The sequence below is a fragment of the Glycine max genome, chromosome 12, assembly GCF_000004515.6.
Source record: "Glycine max cultivar Williams 82 chromosome 12, Glycine_max_v4.0, whole genome shotgun sequence".
Classification (NCBI taxonomy): Eukaryota; Viridiplantae; Streptophyta; class Magnoliopsida; order Fabales; family Fabaceae; genus Glycine; species Glycine max.
In genome coordinates, this window is record NC_038248.2 from 11,225,820 (window position 1) to 11,248,591 (window position 22,772).

At 34.8% G+C, this 22,772-nt stretch overlaps 1 protein-coding gene and 1 long non-coding RNA gene across 2 annotated transcripts; both read left to right on the forward strand.

The window, feature by feature from the left end:
* Positions 1-844: 844 nt before the first annotated feature.
* LOC100814156 (probable serine/threonine-protein kinase At1g54610) lies at positions 845-7,665 on the forward strand. Its single transcript, XM_003539881.5, has 8 exons — positions 845-2,212; positions 2,840-3,124; positions 3,290-3,607; positions 4,057-4,284; positions 4,853-4,950; positions 5,443-5,557; positions 6,238-6,684; positions 7,257-7,665. The coding sequence occupies exons 1-8, from the start codon at positions 1,793-1,795 to the stop codon at positions 7,431-7,433; spliced, it is 2,088 nt and encodes a 695-aa protein (XP_003539929.1). The 5' UTR covers positions 845-1,792; the 3' UTR covers positions 7,434-7,665.
* An 11,610-nt stretch (positions 7,666-19,275) lies between these two features.
* Positions 19,276-19,871, forward strand: LOC121173236 (uncharacterized). The gene is made up of 2 exons (XR_005887680.1): positions 19,276-19,441; positions 19,738-19,871. It is a non-coding gene; the product is annotated as an uncharacterized lncRNA (long non-coding RNA).
* Positions 19,872-22,772: the final 2,901 nt, after the last annotated feature.

The following is a 22,772-nucleotide window of genomic DNA, read 5'->3' on the forward strand; positions in this document are numbered from 1 at the left end:
AGTTATATTACTTTTTTAAGTAATTAATCTTTTTAAGTTTGGAAAATTCTTTTTCTATATCCTGTTTTGTGATTTATCGATAAGCACATTTCGAACTGCACATAAGAAAAAATTAAATAAAAATAAAATATTTATATAAAGATAAAATGTGTAATAATTGTTAAATAATAAAATGCATTTTAAAATAATAATTGATTCCTAATTAATATGACTAAAACAATAACTAACAAAATCTTCTACTATCTAAAGATTAATATGTCATATGTAAGATAGTTATAAAATTAAGATTAAAATTTGAGAAAATAAGCTATGCACATAAAAGGTTTTAATACTATGTTAAAAAACTTTAAAATTATTATTTAATTATAAAATATTATGTCTGACAATTTTATTAACCTTTACATTAATTACCTTAAAAATTATGCAAACAATAATTTTTAATTAATTATAAGTATAATTTTTCTTCCTTATATCGAAAAAGTATAATTTTTCTTATAGAAATAAAATTTCAATGAAAGTATTATAATATTCTCTATATTAATTTTTGAAGATATTTTAAACAATCCTTAAAAAAAATATTTTCAACAAAATATCTAACTATTATTTTTTTTGTTACTTGAGCAAGATCTAAAATTGATTCTTAAACTTTTGACTAAGAAATACCAAATTGATTTTCAGATACAATATGTATGGAAATGGAACCCTCGGCATCCCAACACACCGAACAGGAAGAAATGCCTTTAATTTAAAAATCTAATGACACTATTGCCCTGCAGTGAGAAGGAGAGAAAAAAAGAAGAAGAAAATAAATTAAAAACAATTAGAGAGAAATTAAAAACGCGTTTAATGCTGAGCATTGATATTCCAAACAGAACTCAACGACCAACATAGAGGGCTTTGAACACAAAACTAACACCAATCGTTCTTTGACAGAAGGAACAACATGGTGGAGGGAGAGAGAGTCACAACACAACACTATATGGAATCATCATGCATAAGCATCACTAGAGAATAGAAATAGAGAGAGGGAAAGTGTGTGTGTGTGTTTGTGTGAGAGAGAAAGAGAAGAAAGTGGAGTCTTTTGACTGAGCCTAGCCGGCAAAAGCCGTCTAAGGTTGTTGTCTGGTTGATGATAATGTTCTTTTTAATGTCTGAATACGCGTTGAACTTTCAGACATACCCACCACCACACTTTTTTTTTTTCTAGTGAACCTTCTGATCCATTTTCACCCTTAACCTTAATCCCAATTCAAAGGTCCACTTAGTCTTTTGCCCCACCCTCCTTTCTTTTTTTAAATTGATTCCTTGGTTTATATAAATTGTATATTAGTCTCTGAGTGTTATCACCTTCATTCATCTCAGACTTTTTTGTTTTTATTGCTTGAATCTCTTCTCCTTTGTTGAACAATGATTCCTTTATGACAGTTAGCGATTGTTGTTGGAGGGTTATGAATTGTGGGTTTGGTTCAAGTTTGCTTCTTTGGAATTGGGTCGGGCAGGAATCTTTCAGTATTAGAGTTTTGATATCTGATTTTGAATTGGGTATGTGTCTATGAAGGAAGTTTTCATCGTTGCCTTTGATAGAAAAAACAAAAGAAGGTTTGAATTGGGTATGTGTCTATGAAGGAAGTTTTGATATCTGATTTTGAATTGGGTACGTGTCAAAGAAGGTACTGTGTAGTGGTTGAGTTTTTTGTTTTTATGAGTTTTGGTGGAGTTGGTAGAAGATGTGTTGCTGGTGAATGATGATCCTACTTGTTGTATAGTTGATTTGATATCTTTGTGCTCCAACATGGGCTGCATATGTTCTAAGGCTTCAGCTGTAGAGGACAGCAAGGAAGCTGTCACTGAGAAATTTCAATCGTATAGCACAAGGCCTTCGGAGTTGAATGTTTTGCGGTTGAATTCGACTAGGAGGGTTGATGAGGGTGGGGTGAAAGATGTGTTAATAGTTGGTGGTCATGTGAAAGGTTCATTGATTGACAAGAAGGCCAACGGTTCAGGCCAGTTGTATGGTGATCATGATGCAAAGAAGAAATTAGAGAAGCTGGAATTGACTGTTGTGGATCATATTGGCCCTGGAAGGGTTCCAAAGGCTATTGAAGGAGAGCAAGTTGCAGCTGGATGGCCGGCATGGCTTTCTTCTGTTGCTGGTGAAGCTATTAAGGGATGGATACCACGGAGTGCGAATACGTTTGAGAGGTTGCATAAAGTAAGTTACTGCCTTGTGTGCTCTGTCTGTGTTTGTATTATAGTTAAATTGTTATGTGATTCTTACTGCTGTCTGCTATTTCATGAATGCTTGTCCCAAAATACTTTGAACACTGGCCATTTTCATGCACTTTTGCTGGAATGGTCAAATTATTAATGGAAATTTTTTAAAGTGCGATTTAAGTTAATTGGGATTTCCATGCATCGTGTACTTTAAAGTTTATGAACCAGTCATGGCAGAGTGGATGGGAGGGAGTTGGAAATGTTGGTAGCCTGATATTAACATTTCAGAAGACAGTGAATTTTATTACATAATAATGTTTCCGGTAGGAATCGTTTGGTTGCTTTACTAACTAAATATAGATGAGTGTTAATGTTGGCTGGTGTCCACTCTCCTGGTTTTGTTAAAGAAAAGAAAATGGTCAATGAAATTTGATTGTGTAGAATATAGAATGTGTGTGACCAGATTTTGCGTACTAGTCATACTGGATTAATTTTGTCTTGTTTCTGTGAGTATAAGCTTCTTATATTGGTGAAGGAAGGAGTCTATGTACTCTGATATTCTTTATCATTGATTATAGTAGTCTTTTTCTTTAAATGAATAATTTGATGAGATTCTGTTATGCAGATTGGGCAAGGAACTTACAGTACTGTATATAAGGCACGGGATGTGATTAACCAAAAGTTTGTTGCATTGAAGAAAGTACGCTTTGACAATCTTGATCCTGAGAGTGTCAAGTTTATGACAAGGGAAATCCATGTTCTGCGTAGGCTTGACCATCCAAACATAATTAAATTGGAGGGCTTGATAACGTCACAGATGTCTCGCAGCTTGTACCTTGTTTTTGAGTATATGGAGCATGATCTTACAGGACTTGCATCAAATCCTGATATTAAGTTCTCTGAACCGCAGGTAATGATGATTTCTTTTCATTTACTCAAGCTCTTATATACATGGAGTTGAAATTTTTGTGCATGTGTCTGGCATAAGTATAGGAAAGTAACTATGCGTGCCTTCTACTCTGTTTTTTATAAGAAAACTCCTAAAACAGCAATATGTTTTGTATGCCATTGCCAGCTGAAATGCTACATGCGGCAACTTCTTAGTGGATTGGATCATTGTCATAGTCATGGTGTCCTCCATCGTGACATAAAGGGCTCAAATCTTCTCATTGACAATAATGGAGTCTTAAAGATCGCTGATTTTGGTTTGGCAAGTTTTTATGACCCTCAGCACAATGTTCCATTGACAAGCCGAGTAGTAACTCTATGGTATAGACCACCAGAACTTTTACTTGGAGCCAATCATTATGGGGTTGCAGTGGATTTGTGGAGCACTGGTTGCATACTGGGGGAACTATATACTGGAAGGCCTATTTTGCCAGGAAAAACAGAGGTATGTGTTTAGGAATCTATTTTCCATCATTTGTCACTCACGATAAATGCTTTGCTGCCTGACTTTCATTTGGCTTTGATGATATCATATGTTTCTATTTTATGGAAATTCAATAGTTTAGGTCGTTAGAAATTTCTTAATACAAGAAATTTCAAAGGATTTTTTTTAACTGCAGTTACATGATGCAAATGATATTGTTTCTCTATTTTAAATTACTTTCGCTTTTATTGAGTGGATTCTCTATATCTTGTGCTTTTTTTACCTTCAAGTTTATGGTTAAATAATTACTGGACTCCATTTCATTATGCATAATCCTAGGTTCCAAACTCACGTATACCAGTCTACTGTAGACTGTTGATCTCAATTTTATAAATTGATATTAATACTAGTATTGTGTGTTAATAAAGGTATATACAAGGTATCTGAGGGTTAATTTTATTTCCTTGTAGGTTGAGCAGTTGCATCGGATTTTTAAACTTTGTGGCTCACCATCTGACGACTATTGGCTTAAATCGCGGTTGTCACATTCCACAGTATTCAGGCCACCACACCATTATAGGCGTTGTGTTGCAGATACATTTAAGGACTACCCATCTACTGCGGTAAAGCTTATAGAGACCCTACTTTCTGTAGAGCCAGCACATCGAGGGACTGCAGCAGCTGCTCTGGAAAGTGAGGTATGCTGATATATGTTTCCAAGCAAGCAATTATATAGTCTGATCAAGTGACATTCTTCCCCAATGTAATCAGTTCAAAATATTGTTTTCCATGATCACCTGCTAAAATGAATATTCTGCAGGCTAATTATTATTAAAAAAAAATCAATCTTAATTTCCTTTTAACGTTCTTTCTTTACATTTTTGTTATAGAAGCCAGTGGCATTGATTTATATTTGTATTCTACTCCATTTAATGGAAAAATGTTGGTTGTTCTTTATTTCCATGTATCTGTAGATATATGTTCTTTTACACTTTAAAAGTCATACTATTCTACATTTTTCCTTTTTCTTTTTACTTTCCATGCTTAAACAGCATCATCGACTATTCAATACAAGGGAAGGTAATGAAATGGCGAAGTCAGCTTACAAATAAACAAAATCATGAGATATATTTTTGGTCACTATACTGCTAAGTTTGAAGTAGGAAAAAATAATCAAATTTCTCATGCAATTTTGTCAAACATATTCTAGGAACCCTTTTCCTTTCTAACCTGCTAATTGGCTTGTGCTTCCCCATTGATTGACAGTTCTTTATGTCGGAGCCTCTGCCTTGTGACCCATCAAGTTTGCCAAAATATGTTCCCAGCAAGGAGATTGATGCTAAATTACGGGATGAAGCCGTAAGGTAACTGTATAGGTTGATTGTATTTATGTTGAGGCAAAAAAAGGATATTTATTTTTAATAATTAATATTATGATAGTGGCTTCAATCTCTATAATGGAATCTGTTTGGAATATAAATTATATGGCTTAATCTGAACAATTTCAGTGTAATCAAATGGGTCTCTTGTTTATTATTGATTTGAATGTTGATATCTCTGCCATGAACAAAAGCATCAATTATGGGATCTCTTGTGTACTTATAGTAGAAGAAATATGCATATTATTGGTGGCTGAAGCCTTGAATACATAGTTATATCTGGTTCTTCTAAAATATTTGGGCCATGCTATGGTAGTACAATTGTTTGCTTTTAGTTGTTTCATCATGACTGTTAGCTATGCTTTCTGCATCACTTGATTCATGCATTCGTTCTGAAAGGGTGCCATGTTTTGTGAGCCTATTGTTGATAGCTGATAATGACAACTAATACGTATTCATTTCTGTTTACTGTCTTAGGCAAGGAGTTGTTGGAGGTAGGGAACAAAAAGTTGCCTCAGGAGTTAGACAAGAAAAAGGACACAGGGCAAATGTCACAGCAAAAGACAATGCTGACCCAGGCTTAGCAGTGCAGGTAATCCAAACAATTTTCAAGTTTTATTGTATGACTTGCCTCTATGGGATACCTTGGGGTTTTGTGTAAATTCTGTTTAGTGTTACTGATCATGAAATGGGGGACAAGGAATTTTTCTTTTTACTTTGAACTGTCTCTTGATTTAACTTTGAAATTGTTCATTATTTTAGGCAGATTGGATTGTTGTGAAATACGAAAAAGCTTATTAGTTAGATGATCACTAGTTCTTTTTATTACAGTCAGCCAAAGGATTTTACGCCTCTGCTTATCAGTTCTTTATGTAAGACCTACCCCATGCTAATTATCCTGTAGTTGTGTTAGAACACCTAAACCATTTTGGGTTGTTGCTACTTGTAACTGGCATTTGAGTTTTGAGTCTAATGGTATCTCTGTTTTTAATAATAAGGCAAAGAAGAGAATCCGTGGGTTTGAAACAGTTTGGTGTATTAGTGACTTGCTAGTTCTAACACTAAAAATTGCAGACTTGTATGCCTAGTGCCTATTGCTTATTTCATAAATAACTTTTTGTAAAACTGAACATGCTTTAAAATAGTGAAACTAAACCTTATATACTAAACTTCTAAATATTCTTTTGCTCTTTTCACATATGTTGTTTCAATTGTCCTACTTTCTATTATCTCTTCTTCCACATAGGCTTATCTTACTGTTGTCTTATGCAGCAAGGACACTGTTCCAGCTCAAGGAACCAAAGTGAATTATCAAACCCTCATAGAGGATCGGTGTCTGGAATTCTGGTTTTCCCTCACAAACAGTCAGAAAAAGAAATGAATGATAATTTCTCTGGGCATCTTTATAAGAGGCCTTCACATTCAGGCCCATTGGTTCCTGGTTCTGTCTGGGCAAAAGGCAGGAAAGAAGTTGATGATGTGCCTCCTGTTTCAAACAGAGTGAACCTATCAAAACTATCTGGGCTAGTGGCATCTAGGACTTTCTCTGAAGATCAGGAGGTTAAACCAGTTCACTCGAACCACAGAAAACCAATTGAAGTAAGAAAATCCGTGGAGTCCACTAATGGATCAGAGTCGAGAAGAAGGCACGATCAAAAACAGATTGTTGATCTCAATCAAATTGAAAGTAGAAGGGTCCCGGCTGAAAAATCAACTCCGGTTAGTTGTTGTTATTTTTTTATTTATTAATTCTAAATATTTGATAGTGCAAGTCTACACTAGGCATCAATAAGGATCTGGAGTCTCTCGTTACATGATTGAATATTGGAGAGAGAGAGAGAGAGAGACAAGTTTTATCAAGTGTAGGGACTAGGGACCTCTTGATTTCTTATACAGTCTACTATTTTTATTCAAAATTATCCATATTTTTATCTTTCTATCAGGACACTCATGCTCTCCTGTTATGTAAGAACAAGAGGCAATTCAAATCCCTAATGATATCAAAATGATGGTCTTTTATTTCCCCAAATTGTCACAGTTTTCTAGAAATTTGTTCTCTTTTTATGAAATTCTCAAGTTTCCCATCTTTTTTTAAGTACCTACCGGTACCCTATTAGTTGAATGTAACTTTTATAGGTGGATAGGTCACTGATTATAATAAATGGAGTTCAAAGTCCAAACATTTATGGTTTGAAATTAGAATCAACAATCAATTAATATTTGACAACTAATGACTGGCAACACTTTTTTTTTTGGCTGAGTGATTGAATATTGATGTGGGACACTTTCAGGGTGGGCGCGAGTCCATGGGAAACAAGATATACCTCTCAGGTCCATTAATGGTTTCGTCAAGCAACATGGATCAGATGCTCAAAGAGCATGACAGAAAGATCCAAGAGTTTTCAAGACGAGCCAGAATTGACAAGTCAAGAGCAAGAGGTGAGAAAGTTTTTGCACAGCGGAAGTAGTCGAATTAAGATAACTATTTCGGATTGTTCAGCTGCTTACATATTTTTATGACACCATTTATTTATCTCAAACCTAAGGAAAGAAAAGAGCAGGGAGAGGAAGAGAGTGTATTCAATCTTACAGTAGCAATGTAGCATATATCATGTAAATTGCAGGCTTTATAAGAAGAGTTTGGTCTTTCTTCAACTCTTCATGTTTCACCCTTATATAAAATATAAGCAATTCAATTTATTATGTTCTTTCCTCCCTTCATGTTTCACCTCTAGATTTATTGCAGTTTACTAGTTTATGTTGGTGCTCCCTTTATTTCCCCAACTATTAAGTTAGGGAGAAGAAAAGTATATCCCATGAAGTTGAGAGGGTTAAATCATTGCTGAAAAGATTAGAACCATTCACAACACGAGGAGAAAGCAGAATAAAAAGGACACATGTAGCAGTATAAAAATAAAGTTTATGTTGACTTTAATGTAAAATGTCATTCAGATTTACCCCACCAACGAGGTGAGGGTCATGTGATGAGATTCTATATCTTTACTGAAAAGATATTAACATGGATGTTGAAAGTATGAAGCAGTTTTTATTCCTTCAAAGATAAACTTGAATTTAGGGAAGAGTCACCAAGAGATTTTACATACATTATCGTTTAAAATTTTGACATTGAATACTATATATTTCATATATGATATTTTAAGTTATTATTTTCATCATCTAAATCTTTTGGAACATGACGTGATTTGCCATTTATAATTCAGGATTAAAAAAAAAAACTTTGAAAACCATGATAGGGCTCAAGGTTTCACATAAAATTAATCAAGCACTCTCCTAACGTCCTCAATGTCAATGGTGTGTCAACTTCATCAAGGTCTCTATACAATTTGTCACTGTCCATTAGGAACAATACCCACATGTAACCGGTGTCTTATCTGCCACAATAGGTCTTTTCCCACATATCACTTCTAAAACTAATATTTCAAAACTAAGCATCAGGGATGGTTGCCAAATTCTATCTAGTTGTGGAGTTATATATGCCTCTCAGTCCCTGTTACTCCAGTTGTGTCAAGCAACTCTCCCATGTGATGCTGCCTGGCTTAGCCTAAAATCCCCCAATATTGCATTCTTGTCTTTGTCAAACATCAATTTCCTGCTTTGACGGTCCTCTGCATGATTTGTTTAGAAAAGTAGTTAATATAGGAATACTAACATTGACCTTTTTTGAGATTAACATTAATTATCCTTAGGAAATTGCAATTCTGTTATTTTAAGGATATTTTGTGTGTGGTCCTTACAAAATTAAAAGGGGATTGTTAATTAATTAATATGAAAGTGTCCACCAGCACCAGGCACTAACAGTCTAACACCATAGGGTTGGTGCATGGTCACAAATCAATACCAAGGCCATGCGTTTGCATTTCATTGAACAAAAGTTAAATAAAAAATTGCAAAGAATATCTGGTCAGCAAAGCATCACCAAAATGTAAAGTTTTAATTGCTAATATGTTCAAAAGTTTCCAGAAAATCCTACGTCCATTTCTTTCATCCAATAAAACCCCAGGAAAGTTTACAACCATAGTAACACTGACCTGTGAATTAAAAAAACTATCCATACTAGGTAATGGTAGTTATGACCATTGTCCAAATCCTCTTCCTAAACCATCAGTTTTTTCGTCATTTCTACCAACCATCAGTTTTTTCATCATTTATAGGAATTAGTCCTGGGCTCCGGCCATGAGATATCCCGGATTAAAAAAAAAAAATACCTAAATGTATTTTTAATCCCTTAATTTTGGAATAATTTTGTTTTTAGTAATTAAAATTAATCTTTTTAATCTTTATAATTTGAAAAAAGCTTGTTTAAATCCCTCTGTCCTAAATACTGCTGAATGTTTCACTTACTAATTAACTAAGAATTACAATTCTTTTGTATGACACTAGTTTCCTACCCGTGCGATGCACGGATCATTAGCATTTTAGAATAATTTATTATCCAATTTTTACACAAAAGAAATAGCCAGACATTAAAGTGATGGTTAACTATTTTTTTTCTTAATCATAATTTAATTCGAATATTATCATTGTTATTTAAAGTTGATGTTAATTTCCATATAGTAAAATATTTATTTTATTTTATATTTAGATTGATAAAGTTTCAAATTTATTCTTAAATATAATGCCTTATGATTTTATAATGGAACACGACAAAAGTTAACCTATTTATTCTGATACTATACAGTACACATTAAAAATAATTAGTCTATATTTGAGAATTTCATTATAGTAACATTCAATTCAACACGTTAAATATAAATTTTGTTTATTGTTAAATATAAAAAGAAAAAAATTGCTTAATACTACGGTGAAAGAAAGGTTAAAATATAAACTATAAGTCATATTTAAAAGATAATAATTCCATATATCTTATATCTTTTGAAACACATCATTTTGTATACAAATTTTCTATTAGACGAACTCTTGATAATCTTCCTTACAAATCAAAATCTTCAAATTTGAGTTACTCTATGTTCGTAAAAATAACAACATATAATTAACAATAAAAAATATAGTTGATAACATAATTACGTATATTCAAACCAATTACCACAATAAGTAATGGTAGAACAAAAATAGATAAATCAAGATAAAAAGAGAGCTTCTTGTTATGAGTATTTCAAAAAAGATTGTAATCAAAATTATAATAACAAATTTTTTCGAAAGCATAGATTAGTTTATCTAAATTAAGCTAATTCCAAGGTTAATGGCCTAATGCTATGCTTCCCTTAATTTAAATGGGTATGAAACTTGAAAGTGTTAATCCATGCGTATATGTAGATAGATTGATTTGAATTTACATCCAGGAACAACAAATAGGAGAAATTTCTTATCATATATTCATAATATAGATTATGAAAAATTTATTGATTGCGTTGCCATTACGTGTATCTTAGGAGATAAAGTGAATAACTGAAAATTGCAACTTAAAGTGGACTAAGGATGTATCCTTACGTTTCATCAGTGTAATATTTTGTAATAACCTAATAATTTGACTCCCATGTATTTTTCTTGTTAGTTTTCAATGTAGCAGTGTTTACACTTATGCATTTTGTTTGGCAGTAGATAGTTTGGTAACATTTCAATTTTGAATAATCAATTTTTTTGGAAGGCAAGATATATTATTGAATTAATGAAGACACAAAGTCCAGCACAAGTGGTGTTGTTGTATGGTTACATGTAAAGAGCTACAAAATGCCAAGGCTAAAATTGATATCATCAAAAGATTCCACCCATGCATGACTAAAGACCACCTAACTGGCATTAAAAATGTAGAAGCTAAAAAAATTTAGAACTTCAAACAGCCACGGTACAGTCATGTAGGGATATATTTTGGAGTCATACAGTAGTAAAAGGTTTTAGTCAGATGACAAAAACCTTACTGTGTTTTGCCAAGGCTCACCCTCCATCGATATTCACAGTTTAAAATGACAACACAAATTTCATTTGAATAAGTGAAGAAAGATCATTAATACTTTTAACTCAAGACCCATGAATTAAAAATATTTAACAACTTACCAGGCATTGTAGTTTGCAACGATTTTTTCTTGTGACTTCAACGTTAAGTGTGTTGCTAGAACCAAATGAAGAATCATATTACAGTCACATATATAAGACAAAAGAAAGGTTTAAAAATTTGACATTTTAAACTTAAGATGGTCACATAGACTTGAATAACTTAGCTTCATGCCATAACTTAAAGGTACAATTGTATCTGTTGAAGAACGTATCGGGATAAGATGAGAGAGGAAACACAGAAGCCATAAAGGAATGATAGCAGTAAGGAAAAAGTGCAGACTTATGTTCTGGAGGATCAAAATATGCATCTTGCCATTATTGGGGAAATGTTGCAGTATATATGTACACGAAGTATCTTCAAGTTAGTTGTAACTAACCATTCTAACTAACCTAACAGACTTAACTAATTCTTACTAGCATCTGCTAAGATCCCCCCCTCAAGCTGGGAATGGATATTGAGCATTCCCAGCTTGGTGCAAAGGGTTTGAAAAGTGGCAGGAGGTAGAGCTTTTGTGAAAATATCCGCGAGTTGCAAGGAAGATGTTACGGGAAGTAATTTGAGATGACCCGAAGTGACGCGTTGACGAACGATATGACAGTCGATCTCTATATGTTTCGTTCGTTCATGAAAAACAGGATTAGTGGCGATTTGAATAGCTGAACGATTGTCACAGTAAATTGTAGCTGGTTCTATGAATTGTATGCGAAAATCTTGAAGGAGGTAAGTCAGCCACTGGAGTTCGCAGGTAGTCGAAGCTAGGGCTCGGTATTCAGCCTCCGACGAGCTTCGCGAAACTGTGTTTTGCTTCTTAGACTGCCATGAAACAAGGGAGGAACCAAAGTATACGACGAACCCGGTGATCGAGCGTCTGGAATCTTGACAACCCGCCCAGTCCGAGTCGCTGAAAGCCCGGAGTTGAGGAATGCTGGTAGCGGAGAAGAAGACACCAGAACCAGGTGTACTTTTAAGATAACGAAGGACCCGATAGGCAGCTTGAAGGTGCATATTGGTTGGGCTTGACATGTATTGACTCAACTGTTGGACTGCGTACATGATGTTAGGACGCGTGTTGGTGAGGTATATAAGCCGGCCAACTAGTCTCCGATAAGAGGATGATTCTGCGTCTGACAATGGAGTGCCTGCAGTGGTATGTAGTTTGGTGGAGTAATCCATCGGGGTCGTATTTGGTCGACAACCTAACATGCCCGAATCAGACAAAATATCTAAGGTATATTTCCTTTGAGATAAGTGAATGCCATTAGAGGAACGCGCGACTTCAAGGCCGAGAAAATACTTCAAATTTCCGAGATCCTTGATCTTAAAGGTTTGATCAAGGATGGTAATGATCTCCTGTATTTCAGAGCTGCTATTTCCAGTAAGAATGATATCATCCACGTATACTAGTAGTATAGTGGTGATTGATCCAGTAAAACGCAAGAAAAGTGAATGGTCTAATTGAGACTTTTGGAACCCGTGAGTTGTCAGGAGACTTGAAAGCTTCAAGAACCATTGTCGGCTTGCTTGTTTGAGCCCGTATAGAGAGCGCTGCAAACGGCATACTAAGTTTGGGTTCTGAATTGTCAAGCCAGGCGGAACCTGCATATAAACTTCTTCGTCTAATTCTCCATGTAAAAATGCATTGTTAACGTCTAATTGTCTTAGGTGCCAGTTGTTCATAGCGGCAATAGCAAGAAGAAAGCGAACTGTGGTTAGCTTTGCTACTGGAGAGAAGGTGTCAAGGTAGTCAAGGCCCTCCATTTGCGTGTAACCTTTGGCCACGAGACGAGCTTTGTATCTTTCTATGGAACCGTCTGCTCGGTGTTTGATTTTGTATATCCATCTGCATCCTATGGCCGTTTTATGTGGAGGAAGAGGAGTTAATCTCCAAGTCTCGTTCGATTGTAGAGCATCTAATTCAGCTTGCATTGCTTTAATCCAGCAGTCATGCTGAGATGCTTCAGCATAGGAGGAAGGCTCAACTGTGGAAGTAATTGACATAACGAAATGCTTGTGTGTGGGTGATAAGCGTGAATATGAAAGAACTGAGCTTAGAGGGTAGCGAACCTTCGTTGATGCATTGGTATCGTGTGAGGAGAGGTCACGGTGATAATCTCGTAAGTATGTGGGTGTTTGTTTGGTTCGTGTGGAGCGTCTAGGTTGTGGAGAAGTGGCTTTCAGTGTTTGATCTATGGGTTCTTGTACTGGGTGTTGTGTAGTTTCTGCTGTTGGTTCGCAAGGGTTATTGGAGAAGGGTTCTGGTAAGATTGTGCTAGGTTCCATGCATGAAGGTTGTGTGTTAATGATCTGTGGAAAGTGATTCTCATAAAACACGACATTGCGTGATGTAATGATGCTATGTGAATGTAAATCATAAAGCATGTATCCCTTCGTGTTTGGTTTGAACCCAATGAATATGCAGGGGTGAGCTCGAGGTTCCAATTTCTTTCGGTTGGCTTTAATGGTACCAGCATAACATAGACATCCAAATATGCGAAGATGAGATATGTTTGGTATATGTCCATGAAGAGTTTCATATGGTGATATATTATGTAAAAACGGAGTAGGGATGCAATTTATTAAGTATGCTGCGTGTAATAATGCATAGTTCCAGAAACTAGATGGCATGTTAGCTTGAAACAATAAGGCACGTGTGACATTAAGTAAGTGTTGGTGTTTACGTTCCACAATGCCGTTTTGTTCAGGTGTTTCTATGCATGACGTTTGATGCACGATACCTTTTGATGCATAGAAATTGGTCATAATAAATTCAGACCCATTATCACTGCGTATTATTTTAACTTTCTGGTTATATTGAGTTTCAATAGATGTGATGAAATTTATGATGATGTCACGTGTTTCTGCCTTAGAGTGCATAAGATGTACCCAAGTAAACCTCGAATGATCATCTATAATAGTTAGAAAATACTTATGACCATGCATAGATATCTTTGAACAAGGACCCCAGATATCCATGTGAAGCAAATCGAAGTTATGCAATGCGTGTGAAATGCTTGAGGAAAAGGGAAGCTTTTTATGTTTAGCATAATGGCACGTATTACACACGAAATTTCTATCATGTTTCAGAATTGGGTAATAAGGTTTCATACATTGTAGCCTTTCTGTTGATAGATGGCCCATTCGAAAATGCCAAAGATCAACTGGTATAATATTGCATTTAGGGTGGACAATGGCCGAGTATACAGCTTTATCGTTTTGGTCTGGTATGAGATGATACAAGCCATGTCTCTCCTTAACTATACCAATCCTCATACGAGTGTTCGTGTCCTGCAGCATGCATGATGTAGAAGAAAAAATTAGTGCACAATCAGTGGATGACACAAGTTTAGAAATTGAAATGAGATTGAAAGTGAACGTGGGTATGTATAAGACATTAAACAAGGTTATGGTCTTCGAAAGATACACAATCCCTGAGTGGGTAGCTTGTACATGGTGACCGTTAGGGAGTTTCACTGTGACGGGGTTGATAGGCTCATATGAATGAAGATTGTTCAGAGAACAAGTCACATGATCTGTGGCTCCTGAATCTAGTATCCAGGAGCTTACGATGGATGACGACATACCTGGGTTGGGAAGCCTATCAGTGGTGCAAGATAATATTGAAGCAACCTGTTTGGTTTGCTCCGATGCCGTGCTTCCAGTCAATGGCCGTTGGATTAAAGCAAGTAGAGCCTTATGTTGCTCTGGTGAGAATCGAACGGAATCTTGGGCTTCATGATGCTGGGTTTGATCGTCCATAGATTTGTCATTCATCGTCACCACGTTATTGACCGTGGTTCTTCCACTGTATGGCTTATATCCCGGTGGATAGCCGTGTTTCCGGTAGCACACGTCTACGGTGTGGCCCATTTTTCCGCAGTGGGTACAAGACTTTCTTCCCCCATAGGTTTTGTTTCTTGCTTCATGATTGAGGGGCATACCATGCTTCTTGTAGCACACATTTTCAGTGTGACCGGCTCGTCCACAAAACTCGCAAATGGACCTTGCAGCGTTAATGGAGATTTCCTTAGATTCGAAAGTGAGATTGGGAGAAGAATTACCTAGTAATTGTCGTTCTTGTTGCGCCACATACGAGAAGATTTTCGATATAGGTGGTATGGGATCCATAAGCAATACGTGAGATCGAATGTTCGTGTATTGCTCATTCAAACCTCGCAGGAACTGCATAGCTCGGTCCTCAAGCTTTCTCTGTCCGATAATGGCAGAAACTGAGCAAGAACATCGGATGTTGCAGGTGCAGACTGGGTCAGGTCTGAAGCTTTCAATTTCGTCCCAGATGACACGTAGTCGAGTGAAGTATTCTGTTATCGTCAACGCTCCTTGCTTCAATGTTGACGCTTCTTGTTGAAGGTCGGAAATTCTTAATAAATCACCCTGCGAATATCTCGATCTTAAATCTCTCCAAATATCTTCTGCTTTATCCATCCAAAGCACACTTTGCCTTATGGAAGTGGCTACAGAGTGGACTATCCAGGATACAACCATGTTGTTGCATCGCCGCCACGCACCGTACATTCTATCGGTTTTCAGCGGTTCCGGCGCGCTTCCGTCGACGAACTCCAGTTTGTTTTTGGCGCTAAGAGCAGTGATCATGGAACGGCTCCATGAGTGATAGTTAGTCGATTCTAGCACTGGTGACACAAGGGCAGTAGCTGGGTTTTCGCTTGGGTGAAGGTACAGATAACTCTCGGCATTGTTGTAAGTTGCTTCGTTCATGGTGGCTAATGATTCGTTTGAGAGGAAGATGATGATGTGTGTGCGCAGCAGAGCTCCTCATTTGAAGAGCTCTGATACCATGTTGAAGAACGTATCGGGATAAGATGAGAGAGGAAACACAGAAGCCATAAAGGAATGATAGCAGTAAGGAAAAAGTGCAGACTTATGTTCTGGAGGATCAAAATATGCATCTTGCCATTATTGGGGAAATGTTGCAGTATATATGTACACGAAGTATCTTCAAGTTAGTTGTAACTAACCATTCTAACTAACCTAACAGACTTAACTAATTCTTACTAGCATCTGCTAAGAGTATCTGGCAGGCTCTAAACATGACACATGAAAAATCACTAAGAAATTGTAAGGATATTTATCAATAGCAAATGAACATTATAAATGCCAGGCATGCAAAACATAAGAAAAAAGGTAAAGTGATATGTGTCCTAAGCAAGCATAAGATTATAGTAAAGTTGACTAAAAACACAGTTCTATCTGTAACATACTAACGAAGCCCAATTTAATCAAGAGCCATTGACCCTTTAACCCATCAAAATCAATTCAAGTCAAATACCCATGACCCATAGTGACAATCCAAACCCGTTTTTGAACCCAATTCCCATTAAGCAAAGACAAACCCTATAGCTACACGGTTCCCTCTTTCCGTTTAACACACATCCCACTTTCTTCAATTGTCTATTCCCTTTGTCCCACAATCCTCTATACTTTTTATTTTTAAAACCAAGTATTTCTAGACAGAAAGTAAAAAATTAATCCCTTAGAATATTAAAATTCATTAGGGTATGAGGACATTGCTACGTGCACCTAGCAAAATTGCTGGCACACCCAACAATTGCATGATTTTCCCGTGTTGCCCTTCTATAAAAGGAACACGGATTGACTAATTTGAAGTGTTTTTTTTTCTTCAAAAATATATTTTATGAATTAATTTAAAATTAATGGTCCAAGCAAGAGTTAACTTTCGTGTTATTAACACGACACTCTAACCAATTAAGCAAATAAGTTAATTATGTTATAAAATAAATAATGTTACTATATATAACACTAAAATTTCTAATGCATATTTAATGCGTATGTAAATTTAAATAATAAATTTTGTGACAATTAATTTTGATATAACACTAAAATGAAGATCCTTAGCGAACAAAGCCATGATGGTTACTCTCTACATAGAAACGAGACATGCTCAAGTTGAAAAGTTGTAATAGTGAATTCACACAAATATTTCATCATTGGCTACAATTTCACCTATTTTAAATCTTTTTCTATCATGAATTATTTTTTTTGACAAAATAAGGTTGTGCAATATTATAAAAAATAAAAAATAAAAATTTAACTATTATTTAACTAATAATATGTTGGAAACGAAGTTGTAAATCATGAACGATTTCTTCCAAAGGCGTGTTTTGGCACTATACTCATACGGATTAAGTTAATCCATATGAGTTATATGAATTATGTGATCAGTATAATTCATAGGGATTAACCAATAATTGAATTATACGAATTACATAATTCGTAAAAACAAAAACACTTAAAGAATATTTTTTAAATTTTGTTTTAATGCTAGTTATGCACCTAGCAACACCCGAACTACCACACACCAAGGTTAAGGGCCCAAAATCCTCTATACCCAATCAACTTTCATTGTGACCACAAGCCACCGCCATTTCCTCATACAGTTCAACCGTGTCTCAACAAAGCTTCTCACTCTCCCAGCTCGAGGCATAGCAATCAGCAAAGGGAGTCATTTTAATACTATTCTCGGTTAAAGCAGAGCATGGGAAGAAGCAAAAAAACATAGCAATTGAATAAAACCTCAAATGGAGAAATGAAGGTGACTGGAAGCTGCAACACACAAGACCCTCCTGCAGTCAACTATCACGCTTGGCTCAAGGAGGAGAGCAAGACACCAACAATAAATGGAAGCCACCGCAAGAGAGAAAGGGGGTGAGAATTTTTACTTCTGTAAAGGGAGAAAAGGGAATTGCAAGGAGAAAAACTTGTTGTAATTTTCAGGGCTTGAAGAATTTAGCTGTATTTTGGCACTGAGCTATTAATAGTAGGCAACACTGATCTTAATTATCTGTGTAAGTGTAAGTTCTCATTGTGCAATCTCTATGTGAGGAATATGTTCCATGTGATTGATTCTTCTGATTTTCCCTGAATCATCCTCCCTTTTTTTTTTTTTTTATTGCTTTTGAGTTGTTATTAGTTTTGGTTTGTTTGTTGTTTGCTACTATTGCGATTTATTCGGTTATTGCCAGTTACTTGTTTGATAAATATCTAGACTAGTTGATTTGGCTAAACCTCAGGTCTTCAACACTGTCCTTTGATTGATTGTGTATATGTTCTCTGTATGTCTGAGTTGAAGTTTATTTACCGGTTCAATAATATGCATATGTTTATGAGGGATTTATGATGAGTGGATCTCTGTTTCTTTGGCCCTCGTGTTCTATTCATTACTTTTACCTCTTGGTGTGATTTTAGCTCTCTACGGTCTCTTAGTTCAGACCAAAATACATATATGTAGAGATTGATAAAAATGCTTTTGGTTCTCGGTATTGTTAGTGTTCAATGACTAAGTTAAAAGAAGGGACATCAACATGTTCTACTCCATAAGTCTGGTTTGGTTTCACAGCAATAGCAATTACGTTGTTAATGATTATTTAATGATACACTGTTGCACCACTCCACTGCATTTATTTGTCTTTGATTTTCTTTTCTTCATTCCTTGTTTAATCCAAGTCTCGACTAGTTTTGCCTTGTCTTTTCTTTGCTAAGTTTCTGTCTGCATTGTTTTGAATCTTGATGCATTATTTTGTCAACTAGCTTTGATTCTTTTTTAATTTGGTCTTGTAGCATTTGCTGCAGTGGGATAAAAAGTTGAGATTTATGCAAAAGGCATTGCAGTTGGAATGATAATGTAAATAGGCAATATTGATAAAAAAAAAAAAGAAGGAAAGTTAACAATTATAACTTAATTAGATAACAATAATATTTCATAACCAAGTATTTACAATTTAATTTAACAAAATGGCATTAAAGAATTCGCTTGGGTGTATATCTTTGGCAATTTCATATTTTAGGACCTATAAGTTGTGACAACATGGAAATCCTAAATTTAATATAAAAAATAAAAAAACAAAACATTAATTCTCTTTTTTCAAAAATAATTACAAAATTTGAAGCTTGTTAAAAATAAAATATTTTTTATCATAATCTTTTTATGTTAGATAAATATTTTAAAAGTTAAAATTAGTTTGCTAGAAGTAATTATCTTTATGACGAACTTAATAGAATGACTTTCCGTATGTATAATCAACTCCGAAGTCAAATTTAATTCCAAAGGTCATTTTGTTTTAAAAAATATTTTTTCGTAGTTTGCCTTTTGATAAATTATGGTAGTGATTCCTTTGTTTTTAAACTTATTATTTTACCGGCCTACCGTGACCCTGGATGCCCCAACAGTGAAGAAAAGTGGTATATTTCTTGGGCTCTAGACCCTTAGTGACAAAACTTTTCATGTGAAGAGGTTGTTCTTGGGGCATCACTTGCAATGCCATCTCTTGTTGATGTTCTTGTCAATGCTGCAGATGTTGCTTATCAAAAGCTTGATGATCTGAAGAAGATGCCTTTTTACTTATCGGAGATTCTGCCTTAAAGGGGGCTCCGTTTTGCTTGAAAGAGGTAAAACAGTATTTTCTCCTACTGACTTTGAGCCGTCCCCCTGCGTTTGAAAATCCACCACATTTTTATTTATTTAGATAATTCAACTAAAATTAATCTATCATATTATCAAAGCCAGTTCATAAGAAATAGTGAAATATTATCAATTTGTAGAACTAACAATTTGGACAATATCATTTTCAAACTTAATAAGGAAAACAAAAGAGTGAGATTTCTTGAACTTTAAGAGACTACTACTCTTGGGGTTTGTCAAAATCTCATTGGCCATGAAGGAAACATTTCTCGTGTAATTGTAGGCATGCCTGTGAATAAAGGTGAAGAATCACAAAAGCAAACTCTCAAGAGGATCACCAAGTTCAAATAGATGAAGACTACCAAAAGACAAAGGCATGAGGACCTTCAATTATTATTAAAAAAAAAAAAAGAAAAAGAAGGCAGAGGAATCTAGTCTAACTAACTTTCATCAGTTATGGAATAGGTAAAATCATGCAAAGGAAGTTAGATTTTAAGATTGTAACTCCACGCCATGGATGTCTATTGTCTTAGAATCTATGAAGTACGGATACCGACACGGATACCGAACACAACACCGACACGGATACCGAACACAACACCGACACGGATACCTGGACACCTGTAATGTCCAAAACATAGAACGTAGTACAGGTGTCATGTCGATGTCGAATATTGACACGGACGCATGTCGAATACCGAACACGACAAGGGACCGGAGTGTCCGTACTTCATAACTTAGAATCATTATGGTATAAAAAATGGTAACCCCCTGCAAATTCTTCATACGTATTCAAATGCTCTTATCCTTCACCCCCTAACACCTATGTTTTCTCTATGCTTTTGGAGAGAGTTAGTTATCCAACATGTTTTCTCATATATAAATATAAATCACAGTACAAAAACAGGGATAAATATAAATTTTTTTAAAAATATAGGAATCTGTATTCAATAAAAATCGTTATCTGCAGAAATCCCTCAGTCACCGTGATAAAAAGGACTACCACGCATAGATAAAGCAAAAAAGCAAAATCCCATCAAAACTTAACCGCCGCGAATGCTAGTCTTGAAGGCTGAGAAAGGTGACTGATGAGTAGAATATTTTAAAAAATGACGAGTTGAAGCAGAGAATTTCAGCGGGAAGGAGATGAGCATGTGATTAGGTTAAATTTCATTAATTCTTTTATAACTAGAAATAATATTCGATTTTTTTACATTAATTATATTTTAGTTCGATTAATCTAAAATATAATTTTTGAAATAAACAAATTGATTTTGCATTTTTGTCATCAAACACCATATTACATGTTTGTTTTCCTTTCAAAATATTCATTTTGACGATTTTCTGTGGAAAGATGTTTAGGCAAAGGGAAAAAAACAAACCTTTTTTTTTTTTCAAATCATAGGAATTAAAAGATTAATTTTAAAATCGAAGGAAAAAGCAAACAAATTTTAAATTTGAAGAATTTAAGTCAAAATAATAATAATAATAATCAAATTCAGTAAAAAAAAGTGGTTGGAGAAAAATACCCACACAAGAAGGATTGAAAAGACTAACGATTTGTTGGGAGATTTTTTTCAGAACCATACATAAAAAAAATAACATGCCCAAACATACATATCTCTTTATTATTTACACAAAAATACAACTTTACTATGTACATTGTAAATTCGGATTGGAAGGACCTAAACTTACCGTGTGTTTTTTATTTTTTTTTTCTTTCAAAAACCCATTGAGAATTTGGGTCCTCCAACTTGAATTCATAACGTAATTTTTTTAAGAAAAAATAATTTTTTAAAGATTTAAAAATAATATAAATAAAAAATTCATAAAATTAGAGATATACATAATAAACAAAACATAATAAAGCGTTACGACACATGATCACTAATTTGGCATAGTAACTCAATTCGGTGCTAAAAAAATGAAAAATTTTCCGACCTTGGTCAAAACTATGTATAAGAAGTTAAACAAATATTTCATTGACCGTGAGACTCAAGCTAATGCAATGATTGCCTTCAGACAAGTTTACGCACTCATTGCACCAAGTTCATCACTGAAGAAGAAACCAAGTCCACCACTCATTTCGTTCAACAATTTGACTGCCAAAGATTTTAGTTTCAACGTGAGGAAAGAGTGAATTCGAGATACAGACATCCTATGAGACTGGATCAAAGAATTTGCGATTGTGGAAAGTCTCAAAAGCTACACATATCATGTGCAGATGTCATTGCTGCATGTAAGCACATCAATATAGATTACTTGCAATATGTTCATCTAGTATAACTACGTGTCGAGTGTCTATAAAGTCCCGTTAGCAAGCATGCGTCATCATGATTATTGGCTATCATATGAAGGACCACAATTATGCATCAATCCAGCCATGAGAAGAAATAAAAAAATGTCGACCAAAGTCAACAAGAATACAGACTAATATGGATGAACTAGAAAGAGGTAAATCAAATCATTGTTCAATCTACAGGCTTGTAGGTTATTAAAAAATAAGTATCCTCATCGTCCTGAAAGTTCTAGTCTAACAAATTAAATTTCTTTTTATGTTTAGTGTCAATGTATTTAATTTCACACTATATATAAATTAGAAAAAAAATTCTTCAACAAGAGTGTTTTCAACTATTTTTCTTTAATTTTATTATCTTCTTTAATATATTTTCTAATTTTATTAATTTTCTTTATTTATATTATTTTTAAATCTTTTAGAAAAAATTAATTTTTCTTAAAAAAGATCAGGTTGAGAGAATCCGAATTTCCAACGGATTTTTGATTTTTTTTTTTGAAAAACACAGTGTAAATTGTATATATGTGTAAATGATGTGGGATATGTATGTTTGGGTATATAATTTTTTTTATGTATGTTTCTGAAAAAAAAATCTGGCTGAGAGGGTGCTGGACGCAAGTTGTGTTTGTAAGAAAATGAAGACATAAAAGCAAACCCATAACCACGAGGCAAGTCCGTACAAAGAGCAATGAAGAAGATAAAAGAAGTTGCAAAAGGAATAGGTATAGGAAGAAGAGTTGGCTGACATCATGGATATTCTGTAAGGTTAAAAAGCATGGTCTGTGGAGAAAAAGGTCTGCACAGTAAGAATAAGAATGAGTCTTGGAAGGTGTTTTCATAATTTCATCGGGGACAAAAAAAGCTAACTCTAAATTATAACTTCAAGTCAACTACAATAAATCACAATTACAATCAAAAGAAAATGGACAATGTATTGTCCTAATGAATCAAAATCAGCTTCTGCATAATGCTACTATATTATACACATGAGCCGTGGTGAAATAGAACTACACAAATTGTTA